Source organism: Notolepis coatsorum (genome assembly GCF_963971535.1).
Source record: "Notolepis coatsorum genome assembly, chromosome: 3".
NCBI lineage: Eukaryota > Metazoa > Chordata > Actinopteri > Aulopiformes > Paralepididae > Notolepis > Notolepis coatsorum.
In genome coordinates, this window is record NC_140167.1 from 39,881,395 (window position 1) to 39,900,093 (window position 18,699).

Consider the following 18,699-nt stretch of genomic DNA (forward strand, 5'->3'; position numbering starts at 1 on the left):
AACCAACCCAGTGAATCTCATGCATGGGTCACACCTTTTCTTTCTCATACCGATGATAGAATGTGGACATATATTTTCCCATGCCAAACAACAACTCAATTATCTGAAGTAGTGGTCAAAAAAACGTTTCTTTTTCAACAGGTGGTGTAGACATTTATTAGACATGAAATACATAAACCGAGACATTTACCACAGCACCGGGCCCCTGGTCATCCTCCCGTAAATATGTTTTATTTTTTATTATTTGATTTCATTTAATTGTAAGTGTGAAATTATTGTCTGCACCAATCCAACAGGACACCATTCTGGAAATGTAAATGTTATTGTCAATTAAAAGTCTCAATCCAGAATTTATTTGGCCATATAAATTGAATGTATACTATCTACATAGTACTCTTGGATATTTTTTACTTGTTGGAAAAATTAGATTTTTGCAACTTTATAATTGAAAAGACGGTCTTGTATCATTGAGTGTAACATTAAAAAAAAAAAAAAAAAAAAGGCTCCTCCATTCCATATCTTGTCTTGTCGTGGGGCCACACCCCCTTTCAGTTTTTGTTCAGACTGCAGCGTTGGCTTTTAAAGTGACTGTGATTTTTAATTGGAACTTGTTCCTCCACAGACTCTGAGCTGCTATAGGGGCCAGCGGTAGTAGTGGTGGGTCTGTGTGAGCCACTCCCGTACCTCGGCGACCCCTGCCCCCTCATTAGTGGGCCGTGGAGCAGCGGAGTACCGCGCTCCCCAGGTCATGTTACATATGGCTTGCAGTCTGCTGCGCCGCATTAAATGTCAGCTTTGAAACCATCCAAAAGGTCAGAGGTCGGCGTTTTTAATAAGGCCCGGGTTCTGGGGGGTTCCCTCACTTTTACTGCTCACTCGCCCATGTATGTTTTACGTCGCACGTTTTTGGAAATTGCAGTCAAAACGATACAACCACTTGCACCAGTATTTCGGATAGGCCCAGACAACACATTAGTTTGTATTTTTTATAGGATAAAATCATACTGTTGTTTTGTTTTCATGAAGCTTGATTTGATATATTGTACAGTGTGTTATTATATCCTGTATATTACTAATAGCCTATTATGTGGTATTTAAATAAAATAAAAATATATCAAAACGTGAGGTTTCGAATAGAAATGTACTACGTGGAATGCTCCCAGCTCGAGGAAACGCACTGCTCTTCCCTCCTCTTATTTACTGGTACAATACAGAGGTGGAATTTGGGAGTTTTTCAGTGGCCCCCTCCCCGTGAGACCCGGAGAACACGGGCTCTTATTGCCAATGGGACATTGTTCTGGGCTCCAACAAAGCCGTTTCACCCCCTTCAATATTACAGGAGGCGTCATCTGATACCTAACAATCAGCTAATCCAATGCCCATGGCGACGGGGTCACCTGTGCACAGGTAACTTTATCCCAGATGCCTGCCTCTCCCTCTCTCTCTCTCTCTCTCTCTCTCTCGCTCTTTCGCTCCTCTGGTTTTTTTCTCTCTCCCTGTGGCTCAACACTATTGAGTGAGCACAGACAAATAGCCTCTGTTTATTTGGGTCAACGTGGTTAGATCATATATATAAGTCCCTCCGACCAAGGATCCAAGCCCCTTATGGTCCAAGTCCAGAGATACCGTGTATGAAAATCCCCCCATCGTTCTGTCCATTTGTTCCGATTCGGTCTCCACCTTATCTGGTCTTCCTGCTTTAGTCTTTGGGAGCCTGCTGAGTGAGCCAGTATTTGGTGGAAATTCGTAGACAATCCCCAAAAGCCATGAGAGGAGTTCAGGCTCTTTCTGGACAGAGACCCAATGTCTGTGATTGACAGCACTTCACATTCATTCTTCCACATGTTGTCTGGGAGGGGGGTTTTGGGGGGTGGGCGGCTTGCTCAGTATTAGCCCAGGGAAAAGATCCTTGGACTGGGCTGTGGGGAGCTCGAGACCCCCCACCCATAAGAGCTCTATACCTCTGGAAATCTCATTGCTGTTTATTTGAATTACAGGGGCTGAGATGAGAAAAGGAGGGCTAATGAACTCCAGGTTGCCAGGCATGTGCAAACGATCACTGCAGGTTTGCAGAGAGCAGTTCTAGGCTTGCTGGATTACTGCATGCCGGTTCTCCCCCCCATCCTCACAGTTTGGCTACATAAGCCTCTCAAATGTTGGGAAGACATATGCTTTTCAGAGTCATAAATTTAGATACACTGGAGACATATTGGATAACTAAGACATTGAGTAAATTAAGAGATTGTTCTTTTGATGGATTCCAAAGGAAACTTTGCTTGAGAAACAACATGCCAGTTTAATGTTTTTATAAATATAAACTTTTATTGCAGTATGGAGATTTAGAAAAATACATTCACATCATTTCAGATAACAAACATACAGTTCAAACTAAGATAAAAAAACAAAACAAAAAAAAACAACAACAAAAAAAACAATCTTGTTTTACTATTTGCCCCATGGCTCATTTTATTTGGTATATGATATTAGAGCACAGAGGATATTTTCTCTGTAATATCCACTCAACTCGGTGGTGTTCATGTCTTGGAACCTGTCAAAGGAAAATGCTACTGGTGGTCAGTCTATGCATTGAACTGACATGTACGGTGGCCACACAGTTGAAATGCACTATTATGGCTACGTATGTCAGTGTGGAGTCAGTCTTGTGCTGTGAGAAGCTCAACATGTATTTAGCTAATGGTCTCCACATTCCCCCCCCCCCCCATCTGTCTGTCCCGCATCTGACAACCAAGAAATCCGCCGGTGGCGGAATAGCTCATGTCTCGGAAGCTGTGGCCATCACTGTCTACGCACAAATCCAAGAAGTTACCATAGTACTTACATTCAATGTTATTCAGAAAACAACTAACGTAAAAAAGGCACTAGTGTCCAGAAACATTATTATGCCATGCAAAGGGACACAGCTGGAACCCCTCTCCATTTTAAAAGGTGGGATCGTAGAAAAACACACTTCTGAAGCTCTCTGTTCACATAGGGAGTGCTCGCCTCCATCCCCGGCCCTCATATTATCCAATATTATTTGTACTCTAGATATGTTTGCATCTGACTTTGTAGAAAAAATATCCTCTATCACTACTGAGAATCTGAGAGACACATCCAAATGAAACATGATATAATAGCATTGTCACGTCCAGTTATAACATACAGAATAGAATGAACAACAGCTTTTGATCGTCTCCCATCTCTTTGCACCACTGGTTGCTACCTGTTTAAGCTTGAAATGTGACTCACCCTAACAAGTAAAACTGTACATTTGTTGGGGTTTGACTATTTTGGACAAGCCCACTGAAATGAAAGCCGTTTGAAACATGTACAATATTCTGTTGTGGTGTTGTTCGTGGTAGTGCAAATACCAAAACGGCCCTTTGCACTCCGATATTGTACGCAGCAGGAAGGCACATTCATATCAACTCGTCCCATTAACAGCACATCCCGAATGTTGTATCGTTCCATAGCTCATTTGATATGACACAAAGTGTGAATGCAGGGGTTAGTAGTGACTTGGGAAGCATTCTGGGAATCCGAGGCGCTTGCTTGAAGGACATATTTGTATAAATCAGCAACCTTGTGTATGCAGCGAGAGACCTATTACTGGATGTGTGTGCAGTCCTCCAGTAAAGCTGGAGCGGTTTAAGTGACCATTTTCACTGAGACGCTTTCCACCCTTCCCCCTACCGAATGACCTTTTTGGTTTGACCCAGATGACGCATTTAGTTGGAGGAACATCCTGGTCACATGACTTGGGCCATTCCAACACCTGCTTCTGCGGATCAAATCCACTCAACAGGAAGTAGCAGGTGTCGTCTATAAAAAATGCACATTCAAACCATGGCTCAAACGTGCACAGGGACTTCTTCTATTTGCAAATAACGGGTTGTAACATTCTTCTAGATGCAAGGAGGGGGGGGGGCTTTTAAAAGGTTTAATATGTCGTTTTTAACAATAAATTCATAGCGCCAACCGAAAGGGCTTGTATCTGAATAGAGTGCATTGTAAAAGTCAAATGAAATCATTAGCAAATAATTTAACATTTAAAGGAAATGGATGGTAAAAAACACACACACACGCACACACACACACGCACACACACACGCACACACCAACGTAAAAAGATTCATATCACGGCGTGGGCGGACATGAGTGCTTCTGAAAGGCGATAGGTTACAGGTTAAAGGTCAGCCATGTCCTCGTCCATCTGCACTGTCTGTAGTTTGGCCAGCTCCTTCCCCTCCACAGACTCCATCTCCCCACACATGGCCCGCACCATATCAGTCACCCCGACAGAGCCAGAGCCACCCAGCTTCTCCTCTGACATGTTCATGTAGCTGCTGTTCATGCCGGGGCCCAGCAGGTGCGCGGACGGGGCCGACCGGGGGTCGTGGCCCCCGAGGTACTCTGAGGGCTGGAGGTGGTGGCCGCTTGGGTCCGTTTGGGCCATCAGGGGTGTGCTGACGGTGAGGGTGGTGTAGACCTCCGGCTCCGGGCTGGACGAGCCGACGGCGGTGATGTTGGAGGTCGAGGCCGGACCTTGGCTGGAGCCGACCTCCTCTGAGCTAGAGGCGTAGCTCATCTGGCCACTGGGGTCCAAGTGGAGGCCGTGGTGGTGGTGGTGGTGGTGGTACGAGGAGAAGATACCTCCCTCCAGGGGCTCCTTCTTGATGGAGGCCTGGCTAGAGTTGCCCATGCTGTAGGGCACGGTGCTGTGGTGCAGGGGGGCCATGCTCAGCTTTTCCTGCTGCTGGAAGGAGTCCTCGCTGGAGGAGCTCACTGCTACATTGTTCAACGGCATCCTACCTACAGGGAAACAAAATGACGACGGATCAAGCACGTTATCTCTGACTCGCCCTTCAACTGGAGCAGGACTTTATAAGCCCAGTATCTAAAGCCCCCTTCACTTCTCACAGACATTATGCACTCAACTTAGTACAGAGATCTGTCTCAAATCTCTGTTGTGTGTCTCACACACCTTCATGCTTTTTCTCTGCACTTTCCCCAGAGACTAGAGGAGGACTAATGTAAAGGTCTGCCGTGGGCCAACAAACAGAAAGCCTTTCTTTTTCAGTTTTTCCCTGTATTATTCATCCTTGATATGGATTCTCTGTTTCATGTCAAAGTAAGTGGTGTAATGGTCCCTTCCCCTTGTTAGTGTTTTTCTCAGCCGTCTGATTGCCTGAAACTTATTCCCCTCCTCCCTGGTCTGGAGATCAAGAGTATAATGATGATGAGTGATCATGACTTCAGAACCTATGTTCTATTCCATCTCCTGTTTTTCTTTTTCGAGGACCACCATAATGTGTGTGTGTGTGTGTGTGTGTGTGTGTGTGTGTGTGTGTGTGTGTGTGTGTGTGTGTGTGTGTGTGTGTGTGTGTGTGTGTGTGCGTGCGTGCGCGAATGCGTCTGTGTGTATGTGTGTGTGTGTGGCCCACTGGTACTTCCCCTGATCTGTGCTATGTTCAGTAACAGTGCTGGGCTCAGGTCCAGACGGACAAGCCAAGCATAAAACAGCTCAGATATATTGGAAGGGGTTGAGGCCTGTTGTCAAACCAAAAGGAAACTGCAGCAATGCACTACAACTATTTTAAAGTGGGTAAAGGGCACTGTTGACCTGGTATTCAACTCTATATGTCTACTATGAAGTTTGCCTCAAAGGTATATGTGGCAACACGCTGTATTTTTCAATGTTACTGTTAAGTGACAAGAGTGAACCTCCCAGATACAGCTAAGAACACAGAGATTCTGTGAACCCACCTTGTGAGATTGTCGATGAAGAGGAGGCCGAGGAGAGCTGCAGGGGAGGAAGGCCCATGTGGTTGAGTAGCGAGCCTCCGTCCCCGTCGGAGACTCCGCCGGGTACCTGGACCAGGCTGTAGCCGCCCAGCTGGAGCGCCCCCGACGAGGAGTTGAATGTCAGCACCGAGGAGCCCCCATTCTGGGCCATGCCGTGCACCCCCTCCAGCTTCACCTCTGCCCCGTTCACACAGCCGCCGTAGGAGGCGTACTGCAGGCCTGAGTCCTCCGCAGAGCCTCCCAGTCCCTTCTCCTGTCCCGACTGCATCTGCATGTCCATCCCTGAGCCCCCTAGCAGGACCCCTCCAGACGACCTCAAAGGGTTGAAGGCCAGGGGCTGGATACCCAGATTCAGCCCGTTGAAGAGGATGTTGCTGGGCGCCTGGAGGTAAGACGAGCCGCCGTTGTGGAACACGGTCGAGGAGGCGTTACTGGTCACTAGGTTGCCATTGTAGAGCCCCCCGCCGCTGGACCCGAGAGGCATCTTGATGTCCCCTATTTGTTGGATGACCACCCCACTGTCCAGGGGTCCCGTCTGAAGTGTGAGTGACCCATGGGTTATCGTCCCATCTGAGGAGTTAGAGAGGGGGCGAGGAGACAGCTCATCCTGCCCTTTGCTAGACTCATCCTCTGTGCTGTGGTTTCCATCAGATTCACTGTGAGAAAGGATTTTGAGAGAGAGAGAGGCTTTTAGGCATATAACACAATTGGTAATTGGGTTGTGGTGATGAGATGGTGGCATGTGTTATTGTTGGAAGAGGACATTTGGCCCCTTGAGTGCAGACCCTTGTATACAGGGGGGAAAAACATGAATTTCATAAATCACATTGTAGTGGGGCACTTCATGTGTGATACATTATTCTCCATGTGCTTATACATGCATAATTATCATGATATCACAACTTTACTTTCACATATCATCACATGTGATCACGATACGATACGATGTGATTACACGTGAATATGTGCGTGAAAAGCTAAGTTTTGCATGTAATACCATGAAAACTGTACATGTAAAGTTATGTAAGCACACATGGAACGTGAAAATCACATGGGAAGTGTTCCATTGGAAATGTATGTAAACAACATGAGATTTGTATAATTTATTGTGAAATTCATGTGGGGTTTTTTCACAAGGGGAGGAGACGTCTGACTACTTTGTTTCTTCAGCAGATGTATGAGTTTTGTCTTCTCTGTGTAATTATAGGTTGTGGAACTATACAAATAAAAATATGCTAATGAAATTTGCAATCAAAGACATTTAGATTTTGTTAATTGCACTATATTTGCATATTTTGACCATGGCATAGTGGGAAATCTTAATAAAGTTAGGATATAACAAAGTCCCAATTGTTACTGTTCTAACACAGCTTTAAAGAGTATGCTCTGAATATGTAGACCTATCAAACTGTGGCCCCATGGAGAGCCTTCACCCTGTTCATGCATGGCTTGCTGCACTGACAACAGCGACCATCAACAGTGGCAACCATTTGGCGCAATAAATTCCAGTGTGACAAATGCCAGCAGTGGTGGCTGACAAACACAAATGGTCAAAAAACGTTTATTTTATTTTATTTGTTATTAAATTTTTTGTTTCTTTATTTGTCTTTCCATATAAGCTGTAATAGCAATATGAACGACATCCACATCCATTATTTAGGCAACTTAAAACCTTATTTTCATGAGTGATTGAAACAGCTGCATTCTCCCCCTCTCTGTTCAACCCCCACTCCTGCGTAAAGAAATGAAGCGGGCCATTGATAGAAGTCGAGGCTAAAGCCTTCGTTTTAATAAAAAGCAACGGCGGTTGTGGCCTAAAAGTAAATGTTTTATTTGTTTTATTTTAGTTTAGTTTATTTGTATTGTATTGTGTTGTAGTAAAGGCACAATTTACCCGTTTGGACACAGGCCAAGCAGTGTGTGTGTGTGTGTGTGTGTGTGTGTGTGTGTGTGTGTGTGTGTGTGTGTGTGTGTGTGTGTGTGTGTGTGTGTGACGTGTGTGTGTGTGTGTGTGTGTGTGCGCGCGCGCGTGCGTGTGTGTGTGTGCGAGTGCATGCGAGAGGGAGAGAGAGGGAGAGAAAGAGAAAGAGAGAGAGGTCACCTCCACCAGGTGCGCGTGAGCTTTGTTTACAGAGAAGAAAACATGAAAGACCGAATAAATTCAGTCTGTCTGTGTGGGATTATCAAATGAAACGCTGAAGGGTATAGGTTAAAAAAAATTATAATAATAGCCTATTTATGTGCTCATCTGAACTGGTCACACACACACACACACAACATTTATAAAATAATAAGGATACAAGGAATATATTAGTCTGGTCAACTCCTAAATGAATTTGTTATTCCAGTCGATATACAGTACAATCACAATAATATTATACCCCTAGTTATTTTGTAAGTAATTTTTGTTGCTTGTGGTTTCCATGCCCTTAGCACCAACACACATGAAACCCGATCTGAATGGCAACCGCCTCATATTTCAAAACATTAAGAGCGTGCTAACCCTTTTACGCACACTTTTTGTTTCAAAATTATCAGCAGTTAATGACGAACGCTGTCAAGTCAAACGCCAAGTACGCTCGATGGGTGATTATGAAATAGAGCCCCTCGACGAGAAAGCCTGATAGCCTAAACCAAACCAGCTTCGTCCTTGCACACATACAGTAATAATTGCAATTATTTACGACGCCTTAGTTACGATTGGGCTGCTTCTAAATTGTAATGCACTTATGCGCATATATAACACCCGGCTGTATGTTAAATGGGAAAATATCAGGTTGAAAGTGGAATATGGCTGAGCATGAGAGTACATGTTTTGCCTCACCTTTTTGATTGTGCCTCGGACGGGTTTCTGTCCCTCTGTCTCCGGTTTTTGAACCAGTTGCTGACCTGGGTCAAGGAAAGTCCTGTAATCTTAGCGAGGTTTCTTTTCTCAGCGGGAGACGGGTACCTATTCTGCTTGTAAAGATCCTTCAGCGCGTTTCGGGACCTCTCTTTGAAACAGTACACTGTCTCCTCGCCGTCCCAGATAGTCCGGGGGAGAGGGTACTTTCTCCGCAGACGGTACTTGTCCACAGCACCCAGGGGTCTCCCGCGCGCCTTCTCCGCCTCGGTGTAACGCGCCTTGTACCAGAGGTCCTGTAACGAGGAGTGGTTGGACGGACTGAAACTATGGTTCTCCAAAATACTGTAGAGCTCCTGGTACCGAGCCTGGTGGAAAGCCACTAGGGCTTGGGCTTTTAAGATGCTTTCGTTGCCACGCAGTAGGTCACTTTGCGGCAGGGACCATAAAAACCTAGCCAGTCGGTCCACATTGCCCCCCTGCTGCAGCGCCTCGCAGACGCACGCCACTTGCTCCGGGGAGAATGCCAGCGAGGAGGACGCGCTCACCAGTAGCTCCGTGTGGACCGCGTCTGTGTTCGAAGTTGCGCGCTCCATAGACAACTCCGCGGTGTCCAGCGCCAGAAGCTTGATGCACTCTCGCTTGTCCGTCCTCACATTTTCCTTCTTGATGTCATTTGCTGTTGTGACTTCTCCAGAAGAAGAAGACATTTTTCAAGCCTTCCTGGTAAGTCACTCCTCCCTGGGTTCGGCAAGCCTTTAGCCGATCAGGTTACCTCCTCGCCATGCGAACGCGATCGAATATCTGACAGCAGCTGTAAGTAGATAGCTCTCCCCTTGCGTTCCAACGTGACTTTTACTCTGCGGGAACTGTAGCAAGAAGGAGACACTGGGGTCTATCTGCAGGAGAGCCACGCTATTGGCCGCGCGGGGCTCCACTGGGGAGGAGCGAGCGTGATTCAGAGACGAATGTTTGCTCTCCAGCTGTCAATCATATGACTTACTGTATGTTTTAGTGTCTCACCTGTGTGCAAGCAAGGTGAACGCATTTGAGATCCTGGGAGCGGGATTTCCTTGTTTTACACGGTGAAGACCTGTCTCATCATCCTATAAGCGGCATATGTGATCAGTCAGCGCCCCCAAATTGGCCACATAGGGGCCCGAGATAGTGGCGAGGGGGGGGGGGAAATCTGATAATGTAAAATGCACTTGTGGAAAGACACATCATCTTTTATTTGAGCCTGATTACGTGCTTGTTATGCGAACACGTGCGCTGTCTGTGGAGTTGTTCAGAATGGCCCTCCCCCGTTTCTTATTTTAGCCCATATACTTGGGATAATCACAATCTTTTCCAATTTGTGACCTCTGGAAAAGTGCAAAAGCCGGGTACCAATATGTGTGTGTGTTTGTGTGTGTGTGTGTGTGTGTGTGTGTGTGTGCGTGTGTGTGTGTGTGTGTGTGTGTGTGTGTGTGTGTGTGTGTGTGTGTGTGTGTGTGTGTGTGGGGGGGGGGGGGGGGGTCTCAAAAAGAAACCTCCATCATAAACAGTTTCAAATAATCACTGGACTCAAGTCTTGAGGGCTATTTGAAGATTTTACACAGCTGTGAGTTTTGACCATAGCATTAGTCATATCATAAGTCACATCATATTGAATCAAACCATTACGATCATGGTATAATTCAATTATGTATCTGGAAGAATGAAATCCCATTCCTGCCCACAGATTTGGAAACCAAACTGCAGCTGTCAAGCATCTGAGCAGATAGAGTTCAAAGGAGGTTTAACCCCTTCGTCTTCACCCCTGCCCACCACTGCTTATAACAGACCACAGTATAATACCATAAATGTCTATTAATGAATTTTTTTGGATATAGATTTTAGTTTATCATCTCCACTTAAAATGGCGCAGGGTATTCATAAATAAAGAGGTGCCCTATACTCCACTCCTCCCTGTTAAAGATTTTAGGTGGGAGTGCCCCCTCCCCCCTCCCAAAATGCCAGTGTTAGGGGAACTATAAAACTAACAATGAAAATAAGTTCAACTGCATCTGAAAGAGGCACTTCACCAAAAACAATGCTGATTTACTTTGCACATATCTCACACCCAAAAACTCCAGTGATGTCATTGGGGACATTTAATCCACAATGTGTTGTGTTAACTACAGCTCCATGAAATGAGATGACAAAATAACTAGGGACTGCTACCTTATCATTTCATTCAGCTGTAATTAACACAACACAAGGATTCAATGTCAGATGACATCACTGGTGGCCATATTCAAACTAATTTACTCTCAATAACCGTCAAACTAAATGAATGTGAGCAAAACTGAGTTTTTGGATGTATGTGAGATTATGTGCAAAATAAATCAGCATTGTTTTTTGGTAAAGTGCCCATTTAACTACTCTCAAAAACTGTAGCTTGTCAAACTAAAACTACTTAAAAAATTATTATTATTATCATATATATATTTTTTTTACATCCAAACTACATTGTGGAAAATGGAAAAAAACTGGAATCTCATATAGTTACATGCATGGAGTAACAACTGAAGTGATGCAGATTCATTAAGGTGTGGGTGTGTTCGATTTAGGGACCAAAGCCTCAGAATGAACGCCTGCAGGGTGTGTTTTAAGGACATGCAGGGAGCAGTTGTTGAGGTGGAATCAGGAAAATGCATATGTAATTTGTAATTAACTACCTAAACTACATGACCAAAAGTAGTTAACTATTGAAAAAGCTCCTGGGATTTGAATGTATAGTCAAACTACCACAAACTACTGCAAAATGTATAGTTAAATTAGTAATTGAACACCCAACACTGCTTGGCTGCTGTTGCCCAGGAGCTACGAGTGAAATGTAAAACCCAACCTCAATACCTCATCGAGATGGGACACCTTCAACAGTGGAGCAGCATTGTAGAGCAGTGACATTTAGTCTCAAAGTACTTTTTTTAGGTGAAACGGCTCCAAACTTGCTTTAGCCATCAAGCTGGGACCACTCTGAACTGTACTGGTTACATTGTATCAGTCTACAGTAATGAGATAATGGCTGCACATTAACCATGTCAACCTGTCTTACAATATTCACAAATTAAAGATTTGATTATGATCCATTTTGGGGAGAAAAACTCAAACTCATTGTTTCTTTGAAATGTTGTAAAATCAACTAAATAAAATTTTTGCAATGATAAAATCATTAAAATCTACTTTTGTCTATACTCTACTTTCCTCATTTGATTGAGTTAAGCTCTACTGTATGGTGATGGTTGAATTTGATCAATTTAACCATTCCATAATCTTTGATAAATTAAAATGACTGGTACATTAGTTTGTCTTGGTACAGAATGCCTTCATCATACATAATCTAATGTTAGATATTCCAAAGCACCAAATACACCATCTTTGGTACTTTAGACCTGCATGCCTTCTCAAACGTACATGTGTCGTGTGGTTTTGATATGGGGAGCCCAAACTGGGAAGATATTTGTATTAAAATATTATTTAGTAATAAAATATTATTTAGTACAGAATTGCACAATTGCTGTTTATAGATTTTTCTACTGTAGGAAAATGACAGAAGGAGAGCATATATATTAACCAAAACATATATTATTTTAAATGATCTTGAACTTATACTAAATTAAATAATACAGAAAATAAATGATACAAAAATTTTCTGGGGACCGTTTGGAACACCCTTCAAGGACCTAGGACCTAATTACCTAGGAAGTAGGAACTCCTCTTATCGGCAGCGTCTTTCGTCGGACCACATTCGATGTTACACAGCATCTTGTCGCTGGAGAATCATTTCAGAACTGTCAAGAAAATAGAGTAGGCTATTGTTATTCTTTCGTGTAGTTTATTGATTGTGTTTTTGAGACAGATATGGACGACCAGGGGTGTCCAAGATGCAAAACAACAAAGTACAGGAACCCGTCCCTGAAGCTGATGGTGAACGTCTGCGGCCACACGCTGTGAGTATCCAATTTGACAGCTGGGATTCAGGAAGAGAGTAAAATGAATTTGCCACGGGATATTTTCAGTCGCATAACGCTACTGTAGCTTGCCACTTCCAGACACTTAACTGAATTTGTGCAGTTGTTAAAACTAATAGGCCTATATTTCTTCTTTGACGAGAAACACGCTGTTAAAACTTTATCTATTAAGCTAACGTTAGTTAGCCTTATCAGCTAAACATTGCAGCACTGTCAGGGCGACATCATTACTGTTAGTAAGTAAACAAACTGTAACTAACTTCTGTAAGCAGTAATAATTAAGTAGAATAAACTCAAATTGATAGTGAACTGCAAAAGGAGTATTCATGTTTGGCAAGGTTAATTGTCCTGCATCACAAATGTGATAGTAAACACAGCTGCAGCTAATAATATTATGGGTCTGCCTGATTTACTAGTCTTAGCCAGTATTGACAATAGGCATTAGTATTGTTGTCAGCGTTGGCTCATTGGCGCACCTACAATTTTCATTTCTCATTTCAAACCTTTATTTAAACTCCTAGGAAGCTGAGGTTTCCCTCATTTACAGCAATAACGAGTTTACAATCAACAGATAAGACAAATAAACAAACAAAATCACAGAACACAATAAAAATGAAAATAAATTACAAAATCAATTAGAAGAACAGTCACAAGTTGACACAGTGATATCATACTGTTAATTCTGTAAATGTTGGAAGAACCTCCAACTTTACAGTGAGTTTGAGGTCATTCCAAGTGTCGGGCACATCAAGTGAACCCATTGCAACACAAAGTCCTGTTTTACCCTGCTATGACATGTCTGCGTGAAGGGTCCATTCAGAGTGTTGCATGGAGCTTCTGCTTGTTATTTACACTTTAATATAGTCTGATATAGACTAGCTGATATATACCCAACCCAACCAATAAAAACCATGCGATGCAATCTTGACATGTGACTGCATTTTGCAGGTGACCTGTCGTGCCAAAATAAGTGACCTGGCGGGTAACTTCAATTAGGGGAAACCCTTATTTTGGCATGGCAAAGTCATCTGCAATGCAGTCACGTCACGGATTACATAGCTCAGTTTAAGGAAAAGCTAATCCAAACAGTGCTGGGACTATAAACATGTATCTTTTATAAATGATCGAGTGAATATTGCAACTTTGGTATTGTAATGACAAAGTGATTTTGAAGTTGTTACCTTGTTTTCATTTGTTTTCTGGCCTATGGTATTTTCTCCCATGTGGTTGAGGATTGTATAGGCTGGCTTATTTGCATAGCCTATATAACCAAGTTTTCTTTATAACCTATATTTCTCATGACGATTTAGAAGAATTCAACCAAAATGTTCACTCTACATTTTATTATCAGGCTGCTACTTTTGAATTTCATAGTTGATAATGCAAATAGCTCACTGTACTGTTTAGCCTGGTGAAACATTTACTGGAAATGTCTCAAATGAAGGGGACAGGTCGGTTTCACAAGCATTGTACAGTGACAGAGTGCGAGGAGAGAGCATGCGCTCGACCCTGCCGGTTTATTGACCGTACCATCAGAAAGTGGCTGTGCTTCGTCATCAGGTCAGCTTGCTCATAACTCACTGCCTCCATCCGGACAACAAGGGTCAGATGCATAGAGAATTAAAATGATTTTTTGCAATGAAGCAGTTTTGAGAGGTGCCCTATCAGGGGTCACCTTGGCTCCCTTCTTCAGAGCTGGTCTGCGGGAGAGTCTACGGTGCTCCTTGAAAACTAGCGCCTGCTCTTATCGTCTCAGTGCCTTCCTCGCTCATCGTTTTGGCTTTTACATCCCAGACTGATGTTTTTAAGGGTTTCATTGATATGTTGTTTTAGAGACATTTGTGTTTTTTAAGTTCACAGTTGTTGATTTCCATTCGATTTCCAAACGATACAAAAGAGATGGTGAATAGTTACTCCTCTTCAAGAGGAAGTCATTCTCTGTCCCACTCCCACCCATCCCTCTACCTGAGCTGTATGAAGAAGAAGTCTTTATTTGTCATGCAGATTAACATGCATTCGAGATGGGCGACACACAGGAACACACACTCATGCATTGAGTCACCGATGAAATATCTCTCTGCACTTGACCCATCCTGTCGTCCTTCCCCCCAAGGGCAGCCGGGAGCAGACATGGGCTGCTCTCTGGGACCAATCCAAGTGCTCCTGTTCGTCTTCGTCAGGGACGCGACAGCGTTAGCGATCTGTTCTGCATGTTTTTACATTGGGTTTATCTTATTGGGAGGGGAGATACCCCACCTGGGTACCTGGCAACGCGGAAACCTGGTCCCCAAGTAGGAATCGAACCCAGGACCTTCTAGCTGTGAGGCGACAGTGTTAACCACTACACAACCGTGCCACCCCGTATGTGTCTTTACTTTAGTCAGTCTGTGTGTTGGTCGAGCCATGGCCTCTTCTCTGCAGTGCCCTGAAGTCTTGCCGACAACACTGAGCGTGGCCAAACTGGCCATGCCTGGCAAGGCTGCGTAGGCACCCCCTGCCCGCGATGCGTGAATGCAACGCGATGCAACACGGGAGCCTCTCCACCTCTCAGCCTGCGTCTAAATTTAAACTCCACCACAGCACATTTTATGCCCCTCTGTCACTGGGGGGGGGGGGGGGGGGGCTTGCTGTCTTGTTATTTATTACCTACACACAGTGACACAAGGGGCCTGTGTCCTTTGGCCTTTGGCACAGGACGCCCAGATGACTGGGCTGTAGCCACAAGGTAGGTAGGCGGAAGTCGGACATTGAGAGGTTGAGCAGATATACACCTCATCAGGTGTGATCTCGTCTCCTGCACCTCTTAAGGCTCAGTCATAATCCAGATGTAGTGCACAGACGGGACAACAGCGGACCTCGGCGTACGTCCCTATAGGCATGTGTCCGCACGCCACTCGGTTTTGTACTGTCTGGTGTCATAAAACACGGCTTGGCATGCATGCCGATCAAAGCAGATTGGTGGATCAAACAGCTGGTATGCCTGGACTATGAAAGGACTGCGGACTGTCTGTCCACATACTGCACATGTCCGGTACGTCTCTAGAATATGCAAGAGCCTCTAGGCATGCCACCCTTTGTTCTTGTAGCAGCATGTTTGATGGTGATAGCGTAGGTTGACATAAGGCTGCTCGATTATGGCCAAAATAATAATCACGATTATTTTGATTGATATAGAAATCACTATTATTAAACATGATTACTAGTACTTATTTTAGAACATCATATGACGACGACTGAATTTGTTCTACCTTTCCTATCGACCAAAGACTGTCTTTCTGTCATCTTCTACAAGTTACCAAAGACATTTAAAAATAACTGGAGAAACTCGCCGTGGCTCCCTCCTCCCTCTCAACACGAGCTGAAACTACTGTTTGGAGCACACCATTGTGAAGGAACACAAGACCAAATGAGAGCAACACGGCATGTGGCACAATAATAGTTTTTATCTCTATTATCTTGTTTTCATTATCGTGGGAAGTCAAAATCATAATTGAAATTGAAACTCGATTAATCACACAGCCTTAGGTTGGCATGTAGCTTCCTGTGTAAGTGGTGATCAGGCTATTCCCTTTGGCCTTCCTGTGTTTTGTGGCTATGCTGCTGCTGCTGCAGGTATCAGGTCACACAGCAGGACAGAGTCATAGCAGGCTAACAGTTGACACAGAGCCAGGTCCTGTCTGCCTGGGCTCAGGCATGACTGTGGGAGTCTGAATAGTAGGTTGGCTTGTTGGGAGAAACGGGTGAATCCACCTCCTATGTAGGTTCTTTGCTGTATTGTTCCTGCTTCCTCTTGCATAGAGAGAAGAAGGCAAAGATGAAGGCAATGTCATTGGGGGATGGGGATGGTGGGGGTTCTTTGCTGAGCCAGGCCCCTGTTTACCCCGTTCCCTGACCTGCTGACAGCTGCAGATGGGAGAGATATGAGCCAGGAGGACTGGAGCTCTGAGCAGGACAGGTGAGAGAGAGAGGGAGGGGTCAGGAGAGCTCACTCACCACCCTGCTGCAGTGACAACAGCCCTGAGACAGCTCTGTGTGTGTGTGTGCACGCACGCACGCTGTAGGCTGAACAATATAGCCCAGCCTTGCTATGAGCTTTCTGTCCCCTTTTATAAAAAATTGCGACGAGGACACAATCATAAATGTGTCCCATATAGAGGGCACCCTTTTAGAAGAAAGATGGCAAGTTCACCCTGGGAGTCTCCTCCCGCCGGTTAGAGGTTCACCTCTATGCTCTAGTATTACACAGGATTTCCCCTGTGGAGGGGTTCTGTTGTGTGGTCCATTTATGGGGCAGGGGGGCAAGCTACGCCCCACTCCTGGCTCTGTGTTGATGAATGGGCTTCTTTGTGGGCCTGTGGAAACAAGCCGAATCCCCCTGTCCACCTCCATATGGCCAGGGCCTATACATCTCCTGTAGCCCGGGGCCACAGTGAACATCTGCCCCTTCTGTGCTGCACTTGAGCTCGGGGGCGCTTCTCCCTCTCAAGAACCAACTGTGGATACAGCACAGATGTGTGTTTTTTGTGTGTCTGCGGTTACATTTTCATTCTATTCTGTACAAGGCCAAAATCCCGAGCTAATTCAATCTAGATGATTGTAAGCAAGCGTGATCTAATGTTTTGTCCATTTTTCACTTGTAGCGTGTATTTCTGTAGATGCTTGTGCTCTTCATCCTTGGCAGGTCGTGTTTGTTTGCCCCACATATCTGACACGCTGTGCATAAACAGACAATCTCCATGGCTCTGCAGTTTCTCCCATAACTGCTCTTTTTGTTTTTGAATCCTGCTGATGAGGTGAAAAGGCTCTTCATTCTAGTTCTAAGGCTCCTTCTCTAGAGGGATTTTGGCTTAGAAGCCACGTCTCAAGTCCTTGGCTTTGGAAACAAATGATTCAACCGTCCCATTCAATTATGACGCAGCACAGTGAAAAATCTATCTCCTGCCCCACAACATTGCTGTATTTTTTTATATAATAAAAAGGAAAAAAAATATCGCTGCTCAAAAGCAGATAGTGACATTTGGAAACCAGATGTCATCCTTTTCTTGTGGAGGTGGTGAAGAACAGGAAGCCTACTGAAGGTGAATTCCTGTGGAATAAAGCTCCACAGAGACTTAATTAAAAGAGTGGACTGTGCAAACGTTTATCCAGCCCCCTCCACCCCTCTGGCCGCCTACTTAGGGGAGATTTAAGACCATTCCCCATTGTCTCTCCAGCGTGCACTCCTCACTGTGACTGATGGGTAAACGCCTACCTGCTTTAAGGTGTGATTGATGAGTAAGCACACAGGTTGTGGCCTCAGGTAGGACTGTTGGTTGGCATGCTGTGCCGTGTCATGATGGAGTATTAACCTTGTCGGTTGGGCCCTTTTTTATTATAATAATTTGTTTCCTAACATTAATGATTGTTTCCTGAAAGGCTCGTTATGCGTTTCCGCTGGTTGGTTTAAATGACATAGTATGAAGATGATGATGATGAGGGAAGCCCTTTGTTCCGCAGTGATTCCTAGTTGAACAGAGTCATTGTCGTTACCAAGACTCTACGAGTCATTACAGCTGATTAGATTTTATTCATACAAGCCACTGTCAAGGTTATTTATGAATAACATCACAGAATCAATAAAAAGGAAACATTTCTGAGCTTTAACACGCTCAGTGCCGTTCACGGATAAACACGTTTCTGGCGCCCGACCATTGAGTGCCTATCACTGATTAACCCGTTTCTGGATCGTTATTTCTTTTATTCGCTATTTCCATTGATAATTCATCGGGCAGGCTGTCCTGAATGGGTCTGAGATCGCAAACGTCCAATACCGCCGCCTAATGCCTTGCGGCCGCCGGCCCGTATTGCACTCTATTTGAAACGATGTGGCTTGGTGTCTGGGCCGAGCTGCGGCATGCGGGCAGGGTCTAAACACTCGGGCAGGGCAAGCGGTTATAATGGATGCATCGACGAGGGTCACCCCCCCCCCCCCCCCCCCGTTCATGTTCAATGCTGGATTACGTTGGAAACACGATCGTGATCAGTACTTGGAATGGCAATCAGATAATGCAGTAC

At 44.6% G+C, this 18,699-nt stretch overlaps 2 protein-coding genes across 2 annotated transcripts in view; one reads left to right on the top strand and one right to left on the bottom strand.

The window, feature by feature from the left end:
• Window positions 1-2,734: 2,734 nt before the first annotated feature.
• six4a (SIX homeobox 4a) lies at window positions 2,735-9,466 on the bottom strand. The gene is made up of 3 exons (XM_084309710.1): window positions 8,630-9,466; window positions 5,767-6,461; window positions 2,735-4,812 (listed from the first exon to the last, which is right to left on the bottom strand). The coding sequence occupies exons 1-3, from the start codon at window positions 9,355-9,357 to the stop codon at window positions 4,187-4,189; spliced, it is 2,049 nt and encodes a 682-aa protein (XP_084165836.1). The 5' UTR covers window positions 9,358-9,466; the 3' UTR covers window positions 2,735-4,186.
• Window positions 9,467-12,439: 2,973 nt separating this feature from the next.
• The window catches only part of mnat1 (MNAT1 component of CDK activating kinase), an 86,618-nt gene continuing 80,358 nt past the window's right edge, over window positions 12,440-18,699 (top strand). Inside the window, 1 exon segment of the mRNA XM_084309923.1 lies at window positions 12,440-12,624. Coding sequence (XP_084166049.1) covers window positions 12,536-12,624 — 89 coding nt within the window. The 5' untranslated portion in view covers window positions 12,440-12,535.

Excerpts from the sequence above, each read along its gene's own strand:
- six4a (XM_084309710.1), bottom strand. The coding sequence starts at position 9,357 with ATGTCTTCTTCTTCTGGAGAAGTCACAACAGCAAATGACATCAAGAAG. Across the intron at positions 6,462-8,629 it reads TCCGAGGCACAATCAAAAAG|TGAATCTGATGGAAACCACA; the intron begins GTGAGGCAAAAC and ends CCTTTCTCACAG. Across the intron at positions 4,813-5,766 it reads TTCATCGACAATCTCACAAG|GTAGGATGCCGTTGAACAAT; the intron begins GTGGGTTCACAG and ends GTTTCCCTGTAG.